At 41.1% G+C, this 19793-nt stretch overlaps 1 protein-coding gene across 1 annotated transcript; it reads right to left on the bottom strand.

Moving 5' to 3' along the window:
* Positions 1–121: 121 nt before the first annotated feature.
* LOC119719944 lies at positions 122–17399 on the bottom strand (the record flags this gene model as incomplete). The annotated part of the gene is given in 9 exon segments (XM_038189428.1): positions 122–2999; positions 4133–4206; positions 7839–7956; positions 9095–9457; positions 11541–11819; positions 12177–12368; positions 14382–14585; positions 16301–16525; positions 17205–17399. Coding segments are annotated over 9 exon segments (2549 nt in total), but the record flags the coding sequence as incomplete, so codon positions are not given.
* Positions 17400–19793: the final 2394 nt, after the last annotated feature.

Raw genomic sequence — 19793 nt, 5'->3', positions numbered from 1 at the left:
ATGTCGCAATGGAACTCTTTTATTGTGATGTATGATTGTGCTAAAAAAAGCTAATGGCAACAGATGTCCTGGAAATTAAAAAAATAAATAAACCAGACAGAGTGAGTTGAATAATCCGTCATGTTTGAGTTTATGCAGAACAGCTGGTAAATTGTGACACAAAAATTATCGATTCTTTCAAACACATACAATTTCATTTCTCATAGTAATATATATTGCTTTACATATTGGTTATATTTCGTTGTCTTTATTTGTCAGTCTCAATCACTGTATGAATCGTTGTTTACACAAACGTTTAAGGCGTTCGGGTGAAGCCATAACCCCGTTTTAAGGTCATAAGAGTGTTTCTTTTATTGCTGTTTGTTGCTTTTTCCCACACGATAAGTCTCACTCTGCAGATTTTTCTCCAAACAATACGTTTGATAAACTTGAAACTGGGATTAATCACTGACCATTATAATGAGATGTGCCTATTTCAGTGGGTTGTTGCATAATTGATGATGTACCCAACCGGACGCTACGACACGCACAAGCAAAATATATTCATTTTTATAATAACGACTAATGAAAATCCCAGAGTTTGATTACTGAAACAGCCCAGCTGATTTGATGCTCATTCAATATCAATACACAAAAAGTATGTGGTTGATTAGCTGATGAATCCTTTACAACAGACATTGAACCAATTATATTTAACTACTTTTGCTGCATTTGAAAAAAAACACGTCACTATCTAAATATCGTGACATCGCGAATCGTTTAAGACTTCATCATTTTTAACGATATCGCAGGTTTTTCAAGAGTATTTTTGTCCATGTGAGCTTTTTGCGATGTCTTTAAAATAGTTCCGATTGATAAAAGACAGTCTGACTGGCTGACAATTATGCCATGAAGTGCCTTGCCGTGCCGCACTATACAACTTCACGCCCTTTCCCTATACGTTTACTTCCTGCAGTTTTAACTAAATTGCACGGGGTTGATACATATATTATACCAGGCTGTCGTCGGCGGACACTTCGCACTGATAGGGTGAATCACCGTTAACGTCACCACCATCTGCTATATAACCTGCATGAAATGATTAACGTACCGTCCAAAGGCCTCACTGAAAATTATCAAGGAAAACAACATTATTGTTTATAAAGCGCGCAATAACAAGAGAGAATAAACTGGGAATGCATGCATAATGGCAATAGAGTCATGCAGACATGACTATAAAAACATTAAAACTTGGCTTGGTATCGGGAGTAAACCTGAGTGTATCTGAAATTGGTCAAGGTAAACTTAATTACTGGTGGTCGGAAGTATTGGCCGGAAAAAAATATAGAAATATCGACATAGCACGTTTTTCGTTGACTAGATTTGCAGTCAATATATAATTAGAGAAAACAGTCCGTATTTTGACTCATTCACTTTAAAAGAGTGTAAATAAATTATGTATCATTCCCTCTATACAATTTTTTTTACAAGATGCATAAACATAACGATTAGCAATCAACATCCTCTTGAAATAGAACATTTGTATTATTCAAATTCCATGGAAAGACACTTCAATATCGTTTCAGAACGTCGTTGGGCTCGATTGTTAAATCCAATTTAGAATTTACATTAATTAGATTTCAAATTTTAGTCCAGTGTAATTCGCGAATATAGCATTCTCATTCGTCCTAGTTTCGGGAAATTCGTCTCATGTGGTGATTGGCGTTGAACTTGTTTTATCATTCACTTTCGCGCTACGGTCATTCATATTCAGTTCGTGCATAATACACGTTTGAAGGTGAACTTAGAGGGCAAGAAAACATAACGAAGAGATTACAAACATAATTTGACCGTAATGTTTTAGCTTGGCACTAACGAAATTGAATGATCCTGCAGGTATTTAAATGAATGATAAAAAGAACGAAATTATTTTTGCATGGAATTTATAATAATTCAAGTGTTAAAGTTGAAAACCTATATAATGTTAAACAAGTATAAATTATTCTTTCACGAAAGAAATTTTATATTCAGTTCGACTTCTGTCGAGGTTTTCAGATGGTCAAGTCTTTTGAAGCAAAGTAAACTGATCCACCGCGGTTGATGAGGTTTTCTTCCTCTCAGTTACGCGCCAAATTCGTCCACACTTCTTGCTTTGGAAACACGAGGCCGTCCGATTTTCTCGTTTACGTAGACATGACCTTCTGACACCAGAGCTGCCAAGTCCTGATCCTCTTGGCAACAGGTTCCTGAATTCGGAACCGAAGTTCCCCTCTGGAACTTATGCCGTCTGGTATCTGTTGAATGACGTGTTAACGTTGTTGGTGAATGCCGACCGATTATCTGGAGCTCAAACTCATCACGACGGATCGTACTGCTCTGTGGATCTGACCTGCGTGATAATGTCCCAGACCCATCACAAGTTTGTCTGGTGCTACCCGTGTTCTTGCCAGAAAGGGGTCGCAGTTTGATATTGTCCGGCTTAGGCTTTACAGGAGGTTTCTGTTTGAAAGTGCGTTTGTGTTGAGTTTCACCAGCAACTGAAGCTGCCGCTTTGTTCCCAAGTTCTTTACTCCTGAAGGAGAATCGAAGTCGATACGGCACGTGGTTTCCTCGATTTGTTCGCCTTTTCTCTTTCAGTTTGATGACGGAATCGTTCACGTAGCCGTTAGGGGCGTTGTTCAGTTCCTCTATGTTGGTCACAGGGCGGAATAGGAATGGTTCCCAGACCTCATCTGGGCCGGGGGCGGAGCGCCTCCAGATTGGCTCCCGACCTAGAAGCTCGTATGGATCGGAGTACTCGGTTTCGTCACGGTAGCGGGTCACATTCAGGTAGAAGGGCGATGGAGGTGGTGATTCATCAGCTGGAGAGTCCATTGGCAGAGGGGGTGCTGTAGGAAGTGCAGACGGTCTGCCATGGTGTGCATTATGGAGAAGAACTGCTGTACTTGACTCGAAGTTGTCCATGATACCTACTGTAGTACCAACTGAGGGCTGGCAAACTACTTCTTTTGTCGGCTGACCTAAAATGGAAACATGAGATTTATGTCACATTCTTTACTCAACAGTAACATTTTATTACCATTTTAAAGTTTGTCCGTAAATGAAGTCAAATTGTTTTACGGTGACACATGAAGAACAAACCAACCATTTAAGTGCCTAATTATAAGTGCAAACCGTTCAGATCCAAAGTCCAAACATTTTGCACAAATATTGTCGTCTGTAATTATGTTGGAAGCCGAACTGGCTATTTAGCACCGATACGTCTCACACAGTCCATTTATCATCAGAACCTTCTTCAAAGTGAATCAAAATCTATCACAGCATCAAGCAATTTTTACAAGAGCACTTTTTGGCGCATAGTGAGGATGAATAACACGCATCATTCAATTTCTTAATACCGGTACCAATGGATTTCTGTTTGGGGCGTTTTATGCAAATCCGAATGCATCATGAGGCAAACTATATAAAGAAGGTAAAAGGGTTATGCATGATGAGATGCCTAGTGACACATGTAGGATCAGGGTGCTATACATGCCCTTAGTCCCCCAGTTGTCAATCCCAATTCACGTTTTAATGCACAAATCTTCAGCACATGCGAATCCTAGACTGTAAATGCCTTTGTACATGTATAGAAGACTAAACTATTGACTTTACTTCTGATGACTTTACCCGCTTGTGATACTCTCATTTTAGAGCTGTCACAATTACTTAAGTAGCGAAACCCTCAAAGCAACAGAAAATTAATCAACAAGGTCGTTCAACTGAAACGTGCACATAGGCATCAAAATCCAGTCATCATCAGTTACCGGTACCCCAGGGAAAAATGGTTACAAAGTTCCGATCGAAATTATTCTTGATGCTAATCATTATTGTATTATCCAAGAACACTTATGAAACTTATTATTTTTAGGTAAACTTTTGAGCACTACTGAGAACATTTCGTTCCTGTAATTATGAAACTTTCCAGTTTGAACTGAATTCATGCACACATTAGACGATCATTTTGAATGTCACGCAAAATGAATGTTAACCCACCAAGGTCTTCATATTTGCACTTAGGCAATATTGAAATAAAATTGCAATAATACTTTTCAAACTGAACCAAGGCGTGCTAAGTCCGGTTTGGTGGTATAAATGAGGAACAGTTTCTCACCGGAAACCTGCTGGTTTCCCAACTCGTCATCTGTGTCCGAGTCGGTACCAATTTCTTCGCAGTAGTCGGAGTCACTACCAAGAGAGGAGAGAAAACAAATTGAAATGAAATGCAAGTGGCATATCTGTCACTTCGTATTTCTGCATGGTAACAAATGGGGGCACTGCAACAATGGAAAGAATGATTTATGAATTTAAAAATCGTCTATACGTCACGTGAAAAAATAAGCAAAATGCAGTAGTTTTTAAACTTTATTTTGCAATTTATTATTTATTTTCTGGAAATGAACCCAAGGATTCCTCAAAAGCGCCCTAGGCACCTTAGAGCCGGGAGGAAAATCCTAAAAGAAGATTCTCGTGAAAACCCACAGCATCAGGTAGGGACTGAAAACCCAATCCACATGTGGCAACGGCAGGAATCGAACCCGGGTCACAGCGGTGGAAGGCGAGGAAAGAACCGCTGCGCCAACCCGACTTCCTCAAGCAGTATTAGTAAGTAGTTTGCATTAGCTTTTTATTTCTCAAATTTCAGTTAAATGAATTCGAATGTTTGAAGGCTATGTTTAACGTTCTTCTCACTGATAATTGAGAGATACTGGATGTAGGATCTAGGACGGAGTACATTTTCCACCCTTCTACTCTCCCTCCCCAAAGTGAATTGTTCTATAAGACTGGACACGCGTGTATACCAATAGTCAAACCCATATGGGCATGTTCCTGTCGACTGTCAAATGTACTTATAACATCATCAGTTTGTATCACATACATGCTCCATCATATTTACCAGCAACAAAGACTTGCTATATTTTAGCCGGAAGGCGATAAAACAGGGTTGAGTTGTTGCATTTCGGAAATTAAATAAAGTCTTGCAATTTTGTCATTGACGACCGAACAAGTGTCATGCTGCATTACATGACATTGCTAGCGCGTATGTGCATTTTGTACTAAGCCGCTATGCAAGTTTGGCTAATTACCTTGAGGTCAATCCCATTATCGAATAACATGCACATATAACTTAAGGATTGACATTCTGCTGGAAATTTGCGTCAGGTGGATGCAATTAATGTTCATGCATATTTAGCCCTTCGCCGACTTAATGTTGCGCATTCCAATTTTTCTCGGATATGCAGGACTCAACCCACTATTTCCAGCTTACAGTTCATGTCTTAACATTCTCCCACTGGAATAACGAACCCGTTATTTCAGATTTAAATTGACTGGTACCTGTACTGACTACACGACAAGCTCAGTGATGCAGTGTTTCAGACGTCTCTAGTAAGCACGAGGTCATGGGGTCCCGTCTCCCCAAGCAAAACGCGGACGTGACGAGAAGTCCCGAACATACAGGGGATTATTAGGCCTACAGTTATGAATGGTACAACCTTGCAATGGGATGGACCCTTTGCACGGTACGCCATGACAATGGGCAGGCTTCTTTTTTAAATTTGAATTAAGTAACAATGAAAGCACAAAGTACCTAAACAAGTGTACCACACGGGAACAAAGACATGCCCGCTTTCATGGTGCATCATGCAAAGGGTCTAAACCTTTTTAGATATTCCCGAGGACAAACGGGGCATGCTGTTCTGTTCTGTGTTCACATGCTGTTCAAACTTTCGAGATATCCAGCAGATTCAAAACGTTTTTAGTGCTATATACATCTGTCTGCTGACTATGCCTTGCGAATGTATGCCGTGGTTACAATCGTGATACTGCATAGGATTTCTTCATTTCTTTCCCCTTTTCAGGGAAAGCTTTGCAAACGTGTTGAGCGGAGTAATGTGCATTGTGATCATTGGCTTGCACGAGCATAAATCCCGGGGGACAGGGAGGTCCTCCCAAACACAGCGTGCACGCACATAGGTTTTAAAGGGATGGGCCATTCGATCACCCCCACCCCACCCCGAACAGATTTTTATGCTGAGCGAGAAATAACATCAACGTAGTCGTGGATTAAAAATTTCAGACAAAAAGGAGCAAGTTCAGGAAGCTCATATCTTGAGTTCGGTTAAAAGTTGGCAGTGCAAACCATCATTATTAGACATAAAACGCGTTACATAAATTATGTAGAAATACAATTTTCGATAATGAAAATTGCCACCAAGTGTCAAACGGTGTATACCTACAATATAGACGTCAGGGCGTCGGGGAATTGTCAGGTCTGGGATCCAGACTTGCGTCATCCCCATGCCCAGTCATCGACATGGATTCACACATTTGCTGGCTTGCTAGGTAGAACGCACATTAATTTTCATACATTTCCCAAATGTTATCTGCTGCAGAAGTAGTTTGGAAAGCCCCTATCATTTGAAGTCTGATACGCTGTCGTTATTTTTGACGATTTATGTTTTTTACGTCGAAAGCTAAACTATTGCTATGATAATGTGAAGAGGCAGCGGAATGTATGACTATCTCACAACCAGTGAGGTGACCGTACATTTCAAGTGACCCGTATTTACGTATTTGACCAGCCAATAGACCATGTGCCATGTGACGTCATACAGACAGGCAACCGCCGCAACCCAAACATATCGTCACCGACACCACGAAGTAACACTCTACCGTGTTAAAGCATATTTTTCGATTTTCAGTTTTTTGGATTTTTAAACATTATTCATCAAGGCCATTGCACGAAGTTTCAAAGCTTCAAGAGCTTTACTTTAATAATTACGCTAAGTATCCATGGCAACTTTTGCGCAAAAGTGACAATTTTCGTTTTCACGAAGTAACACTCAAGTTCCATTGCAATGCATGGCGCGCACTCTGCTCATAAGTGAGCAAAAACGTTTTCACGAAGTAACACTCTTCTTGTAACAAGTTGTATGAGCGCGCGCGCGCTGACCTGAAATTGCACTTTCCTCGTGTTAAATACATTGAAGAGTGTTACTTCGTGAAAACGAAAATTTACAGTTTCGCAGCTTTTTCGGTTTCACGAACTAACACTCATCTTTTTTCTCTTATTTCTTGTTTATTTATACACAAACGAGTGAAAAATTCATTCATCAAGTGTCCACAACGAGAAACCCAACTGGAAAATACTCTGTCGTTTTGAAGCAAAGTGTTGTTTTAGAAGGCGTTCAACTTTAGTTGCCGTTTTCTCCGATTGCTAGTTTTACTGGTATGTAGATGGGTGTTACGGTGTCGGTGACGATATAAACATCTTTTTATTTGACCCATAAAACAATACATATCAATGCTTTATACCACTCATAATTCAAGAGATATGCAGTGCAGAAGTGAACCGCCGAAGTTGGCATCACGTTTTTTTACCACAACATCCAATTTGTGTACAAATGTCACATCGCACAACATTTTACGAAAGTCCATTTGAAACGAACGTAATCAATCCAATCAAAGTTCGATTCACAGTGTTTTTCGTCCTTTAAAGGCGCACTGAATGGATGCAGTATTGTGAAAAAGTTAGAAAATGTAGCCACTGCATGGCAAGTGTGACCACTGTGACCGGAAGGTGGATGAGTGGCTGAAGTGCAACAACTAGGATCGCAAGAGCATAGATTCTGTATAAATCGATACCTAACTGGGTTCTGTGACGTGACTGAGTAGGCCTACATCAGAACAGCTATATCCCTTATCTTTACTCACTTGCTTAAGGTAAGGTTATCTGCTACATAGAGACTCAATGACTGGTACTTTCATAACGTCTGGATTGGCAAACAGTGACGTCACACTCCTCGAAAAGCACTTACCGCTTGTATTCAACTCTTGTGAAAGTTCTACGTCTTCGGATGATGCCGCAAGCCAGACAGGCGAAACCTAGGACGACCCAGGTTGCGATGACGATTGCGAGTAAGGCAACCACGTACGCTGAAAAGAGTGAATAAAACCGGTCAAATGGTGAAATACGGTCAGAATTGAGCAAGATCTACGTGCAATAACATTTTGTCCAAAGTTAAAGAGGATGAGATTTCTTACTAATGTATAAAATAAGACTATGTTTCATAAGACACTTTTTCATGTAGGGGACCGTCCCTGAGCAAGGGCGACCTCATGCGTTCTTTTTCAACTGTTATATGCATATGCAAAAGACGTAGCTCATTTGTATAAACCATCATCATGTTGCAGCCATTTGATTTTTTTCCCATTCAAATCAATGTAACCAAAGCGAGGTTGGAGGGGAAAATAGTCTGGTTCCTTTTTGCACAAAACATTATCATTCAGTACTGTCATTGGATACAGGGAACATGACTAAAATGGTGGAAGCATGATATAGGTCTATTGTATCTGGTGAGTGAGTATCTATTGATGGTATGATTTATGAAAGTCTTTCACGTGTTTCTGAAATTCCGATATACAATGTCTGTATTGTCTGTACAGTCGTAAGTGTATTTCCTTACCGAACTGTTGTATTTCTCTGTGCTATTTCAGGCAGTCGGGGTTTTATTTGATACAGGACCTTTCTCATGCACTGAGACATGGTTTCTTCAAGGATTTTCTACTTGTGCTCCTTGCCTTAATTTAGAGTTAAATTCAAGCAATTTGGAATACAGAATTGTTATCATAATCCTGCAATCCAGTGTGTGTATTGTTCATTTTGCCCACCCGTCAATATCGAGGGCTCGTCCTTTTTCAAAGAACTTTTCATTATATAAAATCCTACATTCTGCTTTACCTTGTGAACCGAAGTGAATAGACAGTATTTCACGTTCCTCAATGGTCTTCGTAATGTACATTATACTGAACACATTTCGTAAAGGAGAATGATCAGAACACTTTCATATGCACATGCGAAGATTTCCTTTTTTATATATCAGAAACTTTCAGTCAAAGATTCATGCTCAGCCCAACGTGCCGTGCTCTTCAGTCATCTTTAAGGCCGAGGAACTGTTAGATACACAGTTTCTACAAACGTTCGACTAAAATCTGACTTGCGTTGTTGTCAGGACTCACGATAATTTTGAAATGCAAACACGTGGATAGATCATGTAGATAGTTGATTACTCACCCGGGCAGGGACATGAACCATTGGTACTATCACACACACAGCCGACACGCACAGCTAGACGACATATCCCTCCACATGTTACTGGTGGATTCCCGCCTAATTGATCGTTGACGTCACCCTCGTCCTTGTGTGGACACTCGCCCGTCACGTGATGGCAAGTACCTCCAGCAGGGCATGGTGGGCAGTTGAAGTTACAGTCATGGCCGTATTTACCAGGAGCGCATGGCTGACGGCAGTAACCTCCTTCATAGCCACTAGGGCAGATACACTCCCGTGCAACAGGATGACAGGTATGACCACGATCACAAGCATGTCGATTTGTACATGGTGTAGCAAAACTACGCGGCGTGGTTCGCTTCCAATCTAGATAATACACATTATAAAAACTGGATGAGCAAAAAGTAAAACAAAACAAACAATAATAAAACAACAAATAAACAGCAACCGGAACCAATTCCCCTAAACTATATTATTACCATTTCGTGGGAGACGTGTTTCAAAGACAAAAACGGCGTGCACTCCAGGCTTAAGTTCTGAAGACACGTGAGCATGTAATAATCCTGAATGCCTGATATCAGGCTCCACATCTTATGGAATATAAAGCCACGTTTGTACACTGTAAGTTGAGAAACGTCTAATATCCGTAATTTCACGTTCCCAGTTGCATTTCAATAGCCGTTATCATCCAAGCACACTTTCGTTGGTTCGGTGCAGCCTGATTCTCTTGGTCTCGTTTCATTTCATCGGCTGGGGTAGACGACATAGACCTTTATTTTTCGTTTTAACAGTACAATCTACTATACAGCCTTTGGTTTTGTTTCCTAAGCTGCCAGGCAAAACCACGATGTCTGATCGAAACTTTAGCTGGTACGCATTACCCCATCCAACGGGGCGCTTTCTTCAAAAAGATCAAACAAATCGTCACCGTCACCACGAAGTGTCACTAACATTGAAAAACCGATAGTTTGCGATTTCGATTTTTGATTAATTACACATAATCTATCAGCTCAAGAAGTTACTAATCGCAGAGTTAATTAGTTTTGCCAAAATATTAAATATTATTAATTAACGTTTGTAACTTAATGGGTCAAAACAGGAAAATGCGTTTTTACGAAGTGTACTATACCATGCTTTCACGTGTACACTGCCTGCACACTATACGCGTCAAAAACGAGTTTTGCGTTTTCACGAAGTAACACATAATTATGTCACGTGATATGCGCGACTCACTTCTGGCGTTTTCATGAAGTAACGCTAAGGCCATACACACGTACGGGTAGCGTCACTTCGTGAAAACTCGAACAGAGCATTATCTGATTTTTGAGTTTTCACGAAGTGTACTTATGATTAATTAGTTTGATAACTCATTAACAGTTATTTGTTCAATACAAATCATACATTAACGTGTCATTCAAGATTCCAGCTTTCAGAAAATGCAACAAAATATGAATTTTGAGGCTAAAACGATATTCAGATCACCGTTTCATAACATCGTTAACTTAAATCGCTTGTATCTCGAAACATACATTTTCCACTTTGCGGGGTTAAGGTCACTTCGTGGTGACGGTGACGAAAATGTCGGGAATGGAAAGCACTGTGGGTATAATGTTTGACGTTAATTCACAGCCCACCGGTCGTGCACACAGTGTTTAACCAGGTCACTTGCTATGCGACATGGGATATCAGAGACATTAGACGTCACTATAGCGCCCTATAGGGAGGAGCGTATGGGGACGAGCGAAGTCGACAGGACGTTCAGTTAGTTGGGCGGGAAGAAGGGGGTATCGTGCACCCTCGGAAATCAACTTCTCTAGATTAGAAAAAATGCGTAGAAAACGATTTGTTTAAAAAAAAAAGTCCCACGCATTGTTTTTATGCAAATTAGTGCCGTCATTACCGAAAAATCTATTTCCCACTATATCTTAGCCATTATTGCAGATAACTGAACGAATTAGGTGTCTAAACCCATGTTTTCAAGGTCAGAGATCACAATAAAACTATTCTGGAAGTGACCACATGTGTCTGTGGCATAGGAATATGCAAATTAGTGCCGCTAATACCGGAAAATCATGTTTTTGACAAATCTCGGCCAATATAGCACATAACTACACAAGTAAGGTGTCTAAACCCATGTTTTGAGGGTCAAGTATCATTAGAAGACCATTCACGAAGAAACTATGTGTGTCCTTGGCAGGTAAATATGTAAATTCTAAAGTGACGATTTATTAGAAATTTGCATAAAAACAATACGTGGGACATTTTTGAATTATTTAATATAGCAAATCGTTTCCTACGCATTTTTCTGACCTAGAGACGTTGATTAGAAATTGATTTCCGAGGGTGCACGATATCCCCCTTTTCCAACTAAACTAATGCCAAATATAAACGCTCAAGCGTTTAAATCGTTTATACAAAGAAAGTCCGACTAATCAAATTAAACACATACCTTCAATGCATGTAACCTGTGGTTCACCAATATAGCAAGATTGCCAGGTCGGCGACCCATCAATCGTGTTTTCTATGCACCAGGCCGAGTCCCTAAGACCGCCAGGATTGCGACAGTAATTATGACCTACTAGATCTGACCATACAGCATCCGAGATGGCCTCAACGTTGAGGGCGCTCAATGAATCTCTGTTCCAATTGGAGCATTTGCCTCCAGTTGCAGTGATGTTCACGTGACCCATGTAGTCGCTGCCGTCAGTGTTAATGAAGCATTCCCCGTCTGCCAGGTATAAAATTCATTTGTATAAATGTTTTCATCGTACAAATCAAGGACAACTAACATTAGTAAACTAACGGCAAATAAAGATAATAATTTCTCATTAGTCACATTTATTTTGTCATAATAATTAAGGGACTGCAGCGTTTCAAATTACCTTCTGAAAAATGCTATCGAGTATAAATATCTTGTGATAGTAATATCAAAAGTCATTTTGATGGATTTTATAAAAATGGGCAGCCTGGGGGGGGGGGGGGGGGAGACAGATGCAACCTCCTCCACGCTGCTAATGGGGACTTAAGATATCCATCATTGCCTCATATCAGTTCATTGAGTTTTCATGTGCCCTTCTGTGCTTACTTTCTTGTATTTCGCAAACGTAAGAGAAGTTTCGACTGCAGTCCGTATTGCTCCAGCGTGCATGAGTGTCAATCTCCGCACAGTTTCTAAGACCATTCAGGTTATTTGGTTCCCCTGACTTCCATGCACCATTCATCAGCGTCGAGCCATCTACCCACTTCCAGACACCAGAGGGCGCTTCATGATACAAGCCTGAAAATGATAGACACTGTCTTGTGAGCTTGTTGGTGACTTCTGGTTTCTCGGGCGACGCTAGACCAAATTGCATTGGTGAAATCTAAACTACACGAAGTTATTTCAATTTGCTTGACATATTCACGTGATATGTTTAATTGTAATCATAATAATAATTGATCGGAACTTCTATTGTGCTACCTCTCTCCGTGACCAGCCTGTTCGAGGGCGCATCACATCAAAATTCGTAATGAAAAATGATGCATACAAGTTCGCATTAAGGTACAGAGGAACACAAACAATATGTTAAACAGATGAGGTTACAAAAATATCAACGAATGCTCAAAGGGAACCTTTTGAGTTTAGTTTCAAGCATGCGTAGTAAGGTGAAACTCTATCTTAGTTGTAATGCGCATTGAAATGTTAATGTAATGCTCTCTATAAGTGTTAACTAGCCTGCTGAAGAAATTTTTTCCACCCGGCCGCTGCAAAATGTCGTTAAAAGCACGCCACACATCACCGAATTGTTTCCTAAAAAGGAAAATTTTCAGTTATGTTTCACTCTTGCGTATTAAGGTACTGCCCAGAAAAAGAAAACTTTGCCAACCGGCCTCCGCAAAATAAATAAATGTGGGAATTGGGCACTATTTCACTTATGGAGGCGGTGTTCAAATGAAAAGCGGACAATATTTGACACTATCAGACAATATCACTATTCGTTGGGACATACATGTATTTACTGATGCAACCTCGTCCACAGGGGTTTATTTTCAACCTCGTTTCCAATAGTAACCCTTTCTTAACTTCGCTCGTATATCCCCCGAGCGCTAGGAAGAGCGCTAGGAAGGGCTGATGAGCTTCACAGAATCTTGTGAAGGAAGTGGGGATGGCATTCTGGGTACCTTATCATGACCTGTGTATAAAGGCGCCTGGCTGCAGCTGTTCAAGACCGAAGTTAGCCAATGCGCGCAAATGCTATCCGAAAACTTGCTCATAGAAATGCACACATTCCATACCGGATGTGATTTCTTTTTCAATGCGGACCATGTGGACAATTTTTGAGCGTCGCATAATATGCAATTTGACCCTTCGTGAATTCGAAACGGAGCCTTAGCAAGTGACGGAAATTGCACATTGACAAAACAGATTTTCCTACATTATTACGCTTTTCACCCCCCCCCCCAAAAAAAACCATTTATGAATGGGAATATTAAAAAGTGATGACTCAGTCTTAACGGCCATGACCTTGCAAGGTCGTGGCCGTGATGACTTGCAGGGCACAGGTCACGCAAAATCTATCCAATCAGAGCGCAAATTCATCAGCCCTTCCCAGCGTCCTGTTTGCGGGGCGGGGGGCGGGGGGTACGAGCAAACTTGGTGGGAAAGTTACTTCCTGTATCCTGATTCGATACAGCAATAGCAAATAATGGATTTATATCGTGTACTTGGTGTTGTTATGTCTAACGTGCATTACGTATTTTAACGTTCAATGTGAATTATTATACAGCCCACTCCACCTCAAAACAACTCCCCCTTTTCCCATTTTGCTCTCTGTATTATGTTACGGAATAAAGCATATTGGCTGGATAACATTTAAACTTAAAAAAAACAATCGCGTTTTCGGATCTAACGCCGCGACGAAGTGAACATGCAAATGATCCAATACCAGGGTCATCAGAGAGCAGGTAGTGGTGGGCGCATACTGCTCCCACCGTGGGAACGAGGGTACTATACCGACGGACACACGATTTCGCTGACATGATGATTTTGCCGACAATATGAACAAAAAGGCAGAGGTAGATACACACCCTACACCACCTCTACAGCGCGCGACGCCCGTTTCTGGCTTAGGCAATACATTTTTTTTTCATATATTGTATTTAGGCCTAGAGGGAACGTCTTTTAACTTAAAATTGGGGATCACAAAATGCTCCGATTGGCCAAAGTATACAAATATGAAACCACGAGCCCAGCATTTTGACCAAAACATGTTAGGGTTTGCATAAGGCAGTTTTATTTTAACGTCCATACCTATCCACAGATCTGTTACTCTGGGTCGAACCCTTTCCAGGAGTAACTGACTTTCCTTGCCTGGTTCCTTGTCGGTTATGGCCAGATCTCCCCCCGGTGCTTTCCGGCAGTCAGCCCGCGCTATGTTCCACGGTGTGGGCTGATTGGTCACATATCGGTAGCAGTGTCCATTGGTGTCAAGAACGAAACCTCGTGGACAGTGAGCTGAAGAAAAAACACAACATAAAAACACACGTGTTTCCAATAGCTAAATTATCGATCGCACGTGATTCGTGCAGGCCTCCGCCAGGTCGACGTTATACGTACGACGACACATATCGGTCGGCGACTGACTGTTCAGGATCAAGCTGCGTCTGAGATACGATCGTTGGGAACATTGCAGTCGCCGAGTTTTGCGAGCCGAGTACGACTGCGACGTTTTTAAGACGATGACAAATCTAACACAATGCGTCCGCCTGTTACATTCCAGTATTAAGGGAAACAGTTCTTGAAATCTAAGACCGTATTTCACATGCGCCAAAGGTCTCGAGTATCTTCGAGGAAGTTGCAATCTTAGTTTGACAATATGCAGATTGATGTTATTATTTATGTTTTATACTGAACTGAACATTTCAACTCGGAGGCAGCAAAGCTTTCCCGTCGCGTTAGGGCTGGGATCTTCCACACTCTTTGGGCTCAGGGCCCCGACAGCTTGAATCATGCAACAAAAAAGAAAATGAAACTGCATCTATTCGTACGGGAATCATCTAACGTAACATGACCCAACAATTCTTGGCTGCACTTGTATGGGTCCTTACCGGACTTGATCAATTGGTGTAAGTAAGCACTCGGAAGTTTGGAGGAGGTAATTGAGGGCCGTCCTTATTTCCTTCATGTCCCACCCCCTGCAAACCTATTCAGAGGAAGTGGGTGGCACGGTTCATGTATACAGCGGAACCTAGTAAGGAAGTATTAGTATGGGCTTGATGTGCAACTTTGCCTGAGGGGAATGATACAATCAGTGGCGTAAATCCGTGCCGGCGAGTGGGGGGGGGGGATTACCAAAATCCTAAAATTGTTCGGACAGGGAAATTCGCACTAGCGCTGTTTTTGTTACAAATGTGGGCCTATATACAAACGGGCGCGCTTACAATACATCAAGACGGTGCAGTTCGTTCTCCGTCTTTCAGCTATTAAATACATTTGGGCTGTTAGAAAGTTGGAAAATAACCTATAAAATCGTCATTTTTGGTTTCTTACCACTACAAAAATGGAAGGGGTGATCCATCTTCCCCCTAGTCAAAAAGTGTGTGTGTGGGGGGGGGGGGGGGGGGGGGGGGGTGAGGACGCAAGGATATTTACGCCCATTGGATACAAGGGCCCTAGAGGATGACATGACATGTACCGATCCAAACATGTATTCGTTATAAGTTAGGTCAGTTATGTGTGGAGTGAGCCAACTATAATTCATGTTTTCTTCATGTCCAACGTTCAAACATATACGATTACAAAGGTTTCTCACAAAAGACACAGACAACACAATGTGGGTAGCAGAGAATGAGCAAATTCGAACAAGGGGCTGTAGAATTTTGACAAACATGAATCTGTCACGCATCCTGCCATCTTCAATCAGTAGTGACTGAATTGGTGTTGGAATAATTGTATTAAGTGGATTGATTTTCACTTGTTATTTTTGAATGTTTTCATTATTAGAATTTGGACAACCTTTTTTATTGATGAGGAACTTATTGAACGTACCGAAGACGCAAATATACGTTTCGGTGATAATGCGAGAATTAAAGTATCTACCGATAAAACATCACTTAAAATTTAGGTGAAACAGTTCGAAGCCACCAAATACTTAAACTGTTCCCCTAGCAAAGCCACAACTATTAACCGAGATCCATGTATTATCTCTCCCACCCAGTTCTTGTACTCACATCGAGTTTCACACATGAATGCAGAAGTTTTGGAACAGTCCACTAACTCCATCGTTCCGCTGGTCAGGTTGATGCCAACGCATGACTGCCTAGGTGATGATGCAGCATGGATGGGGCTAAGGCTGGGCCGACTTTTTGGGACCAGTGAAGCAAGATCATCCGAAAAGGATAACTGCGATCCATCAACCCAAACCAGGGATTTGACAAGAGGAACTTCTCTCAAACCTACCAAAAAAAATATGAAGACAAGTAAATGAAAATAAAGGTTTTTGTTTTATTAAAGCTGGTGTATACGTGCTTTTTGGGTGTGGCACCTTGAAAAATAAATTTTCAAATTGGATTGATAATTTTCTGGCAATACATTAGTTATGAGCTTTCCAATGAGACATCGCACGAAAAAAAAAAAGGCCCGCAATTTCTGAACTGGAGCGCGCCATTTAAAACCACTTTTAACTGTACAAAGACCTACAAAAGCCAACAAGCAAATTTATTTGTTACGCGACATTTCCTTTAAATTTCGTTCCGAAAAGAAAAAAATCGGAAAAAGCACGTTTATACCAACTTTAAGTTTCCAATACCGAAACGGGTATGAGGGTGTGGAACTCATTTAACAACCTTGGTTAGTAATATTCAAACTAATAGCAGTTTCTCTCCATAAAACCAGTATGGAAACTGAGGAAACGTGTTTCCTGGCGATAATTCGTCCATTTTTCTTTTGTTCTTCATATCGGTAAATAAATTAAAACATTATATCTATAACAGGTATAATACCCCCTCCTGCTTTTAACAATTTGGACAGAGAAAAATAGACTGCCTCTTTTCCGCCCCTCCCCCAGTCCCCCTGGACCCAAAACCTATAGATACGCCGCTGCATAAAACATAACTGCCCCTTAATGAACATTACCTATCCATAACATGTTTAGCTGCCAATTTCGAGCCAATTGCACCATCATATCAAACTCCTCTTTCGAATCGACGATGACAAGATCTGATTGGTTGTCTCGCTGACACGTCACACGTGACTCCGCCCATGATGCGGCTTGATGAACGAGCCTCGAACAGCCGTTTAAACTGTTCCTTGAATAGCCACGTGGACAGGCTGTGAAAAGAAGCGATAAGAAATACAGAGGTGTGAAACGAACATGATGTAAACATCAACAAAGAAAATTTGATTTCGATGAATAGAACAAATTTTGACCGTCACGGGTCTAATCCCCATGGCTGGGAAGATTTGTGGTCATCCCCTACTTGCTGACACGGATTCACGCCACTGAAGGGGTCCAACGTGTATGTAGGCTACAGTGATAGCGTACTGGGATTAGTCTCTATACGCAGCCGTGTGGTTGCGAAGGGCGATTTCTAACGGTTACGTAAAACTTTATTTTGAATGAATCAACATGCACACAGACATGTTCACGTTGGCGGGCGAAATCTTTGAAAATTAATTTCTCCCGTTTGGAAGACCGTATATCTTCATGCAACTTACAGGGTTTATTTCCCTTATAATGATCCAACTATGTGCTAAAAATCGTTTTGATATGTTCAGTACTTTTCGTTGAAATTGGAAAAACAGGCCTGGTGACTTGCATTTTTGAAAATTGTAACACTGGCGTTTGCAATATCTGTCAATATTTTGAAGACTCACGAATGTTAATAAGGTTCCTAGCCATAATGGCGTGCAGTAAAAAATTGCAGAAAAGCCCTCTTCACGAGTTATTAATTGATAATATCACCCTTTTTGCCGGCTTCCATTGGTCGATACCGAGACCCACGCCAAGTCACGACGAGTGACGCCAATGAATATGCTAATATGTCATTCGCCGGGCCAAAATCGGTCAACCGTAGCACCTACGGCGCTATAGGCCTTTGCTGAAAATCATGCACAATGGATTTGGTCGGCACAAAATCCTCGTCGAAATTTTCTTTGGAGATAGTTTGAGGTGTAACACTAGCGTTTGCAACAACAGATAAGCTGAAATTCGGAATATATTAGATGATATAAGTGTCCAACTACTCGTGAAATAACAACTTCCGGAAATTCCTAAAAATTAAAATAATTACATAGATTTAGGGACGTTTTCGAGCGATTTCTTTTCGACTGTAAGGTCAGCATTACCAGTAACCAGTATTGACGTTTTGGCATCGATGACGGCTATTTTTTTCACTGACACGAAGCTTAAAATTTCTTCTTCCGTAAGCATTTAACTTTCAATCATACTGAACATATTTTCTGAGAAACTCAACGTCAAAAGGCCATGTTTGTGGGGGTGCATGAATTCACTGCTCTGTTATAGCCTAAGTATACGTAATCGGGTTAGCTCTCCTTAACAACCGGCACGCTTTCGCTTTCGCAACCACACGGCTGTATACGTATTTCCAAAAGAGACTAAAGCAATCGAATTAAGGACCAAATCTATCAACATCAGATTGGTGCTGCATGTAAATGCAAACAAACTAAAGGAGGATTCACTTTGTCTGATTATAAACGCAAGCGGTTCGATTTTTGAGGACTAAAATGTTGTACCCCGATTTTCCTTCGTGCAAGAATAACAAAAATACAATTTCAATTAAAAAAAACCGTACTTTGATGATCTGTTCAACTAGACCTTCAAGGGAAAAAAGCGGCACAACTGTGCGTTCATGAAGAAAAAGCTCCTTAAAGAAAACAGGGGAAGTCGCAGGAGGTTGTGAAAGAAGTTCGAGATGCCGGAAAAGTCATGGTCTCAATAAATACTTCTTAAACTCCAGGGAAAAAACATCACTGTAACATTCACTTCATGTTGACTTCTTTTTTTAGTATGCCGTCGTTTAGTCATGTACCTGTTATGTCGAACTGGACGAGTAGACGCACAATCGGGCTCAGTCAAGTTGACATGGTTTAAGAATGGCTTCGAAACCTTCGATACACATTTTTTTGGGAAAAAGTTTGACATTTGCGAAACTCAGTCATCTTTATTTACACAAAAAAAACAAAATCAAACTGGTCTCACCTGGAACACAGGTACTGTGAATTAATTCCCATCCACCACAACATCGGGGGCTGCGGTAAAAAACAACAACAATAACATTAAAACCATAAACAGGTGATATGAAAAATGGTGCGAATTGATTCACCTGCTCCACCTATTAAATTGATGAATAACAATTATGCGAAATTGTTGGTTAAATTCATAAACCTGCATTATAGCAGCAGCCCGGTTCATACTTCATGCGAAAGCGAATGCGAAGCAAATTTTACGTCATGAAAAAATTCGCTGCCAAATTCGCCCGAGTAAAATGTGTTCAACTTTTGCGAATTTGCATCGCGAATACTCTCCATGACGTCACAAATTCGCGCCGAGTATGAACCGGGCTGGACCCAATATGAGCAGTGGCGTAGCCAGGAATTTTTCAGGGGGGGGGGGCGCTGGCGGGGGGGGGGGGGGGCTGGAACATTTCATGGGGGGCGCGTCAAGCAGGGGCGTCAATCGCTTCTCAAAGGTGGGGGGGGGGG

Source organism: Patiria miniata, unplaced genomic scaffold (assembly GCF_015706575.1).
Source record: "Patiria miniata isolate m_02_andy unplaced genomic scaffold, ASM1570657v1 HiC_scaffold_9, whole genome shotgun sequence".
NCBI lineage: Eukaryota > Metazoa > Echinodermata > Asteroidea > Valvatida > Asterinidae > Patiria > Patiria miniata.
The sequence above is the reverse complement of the archived record's forward strand: the minus strand, read 5'-3'. Positions and strand labels throughout refer to the sequence as shown.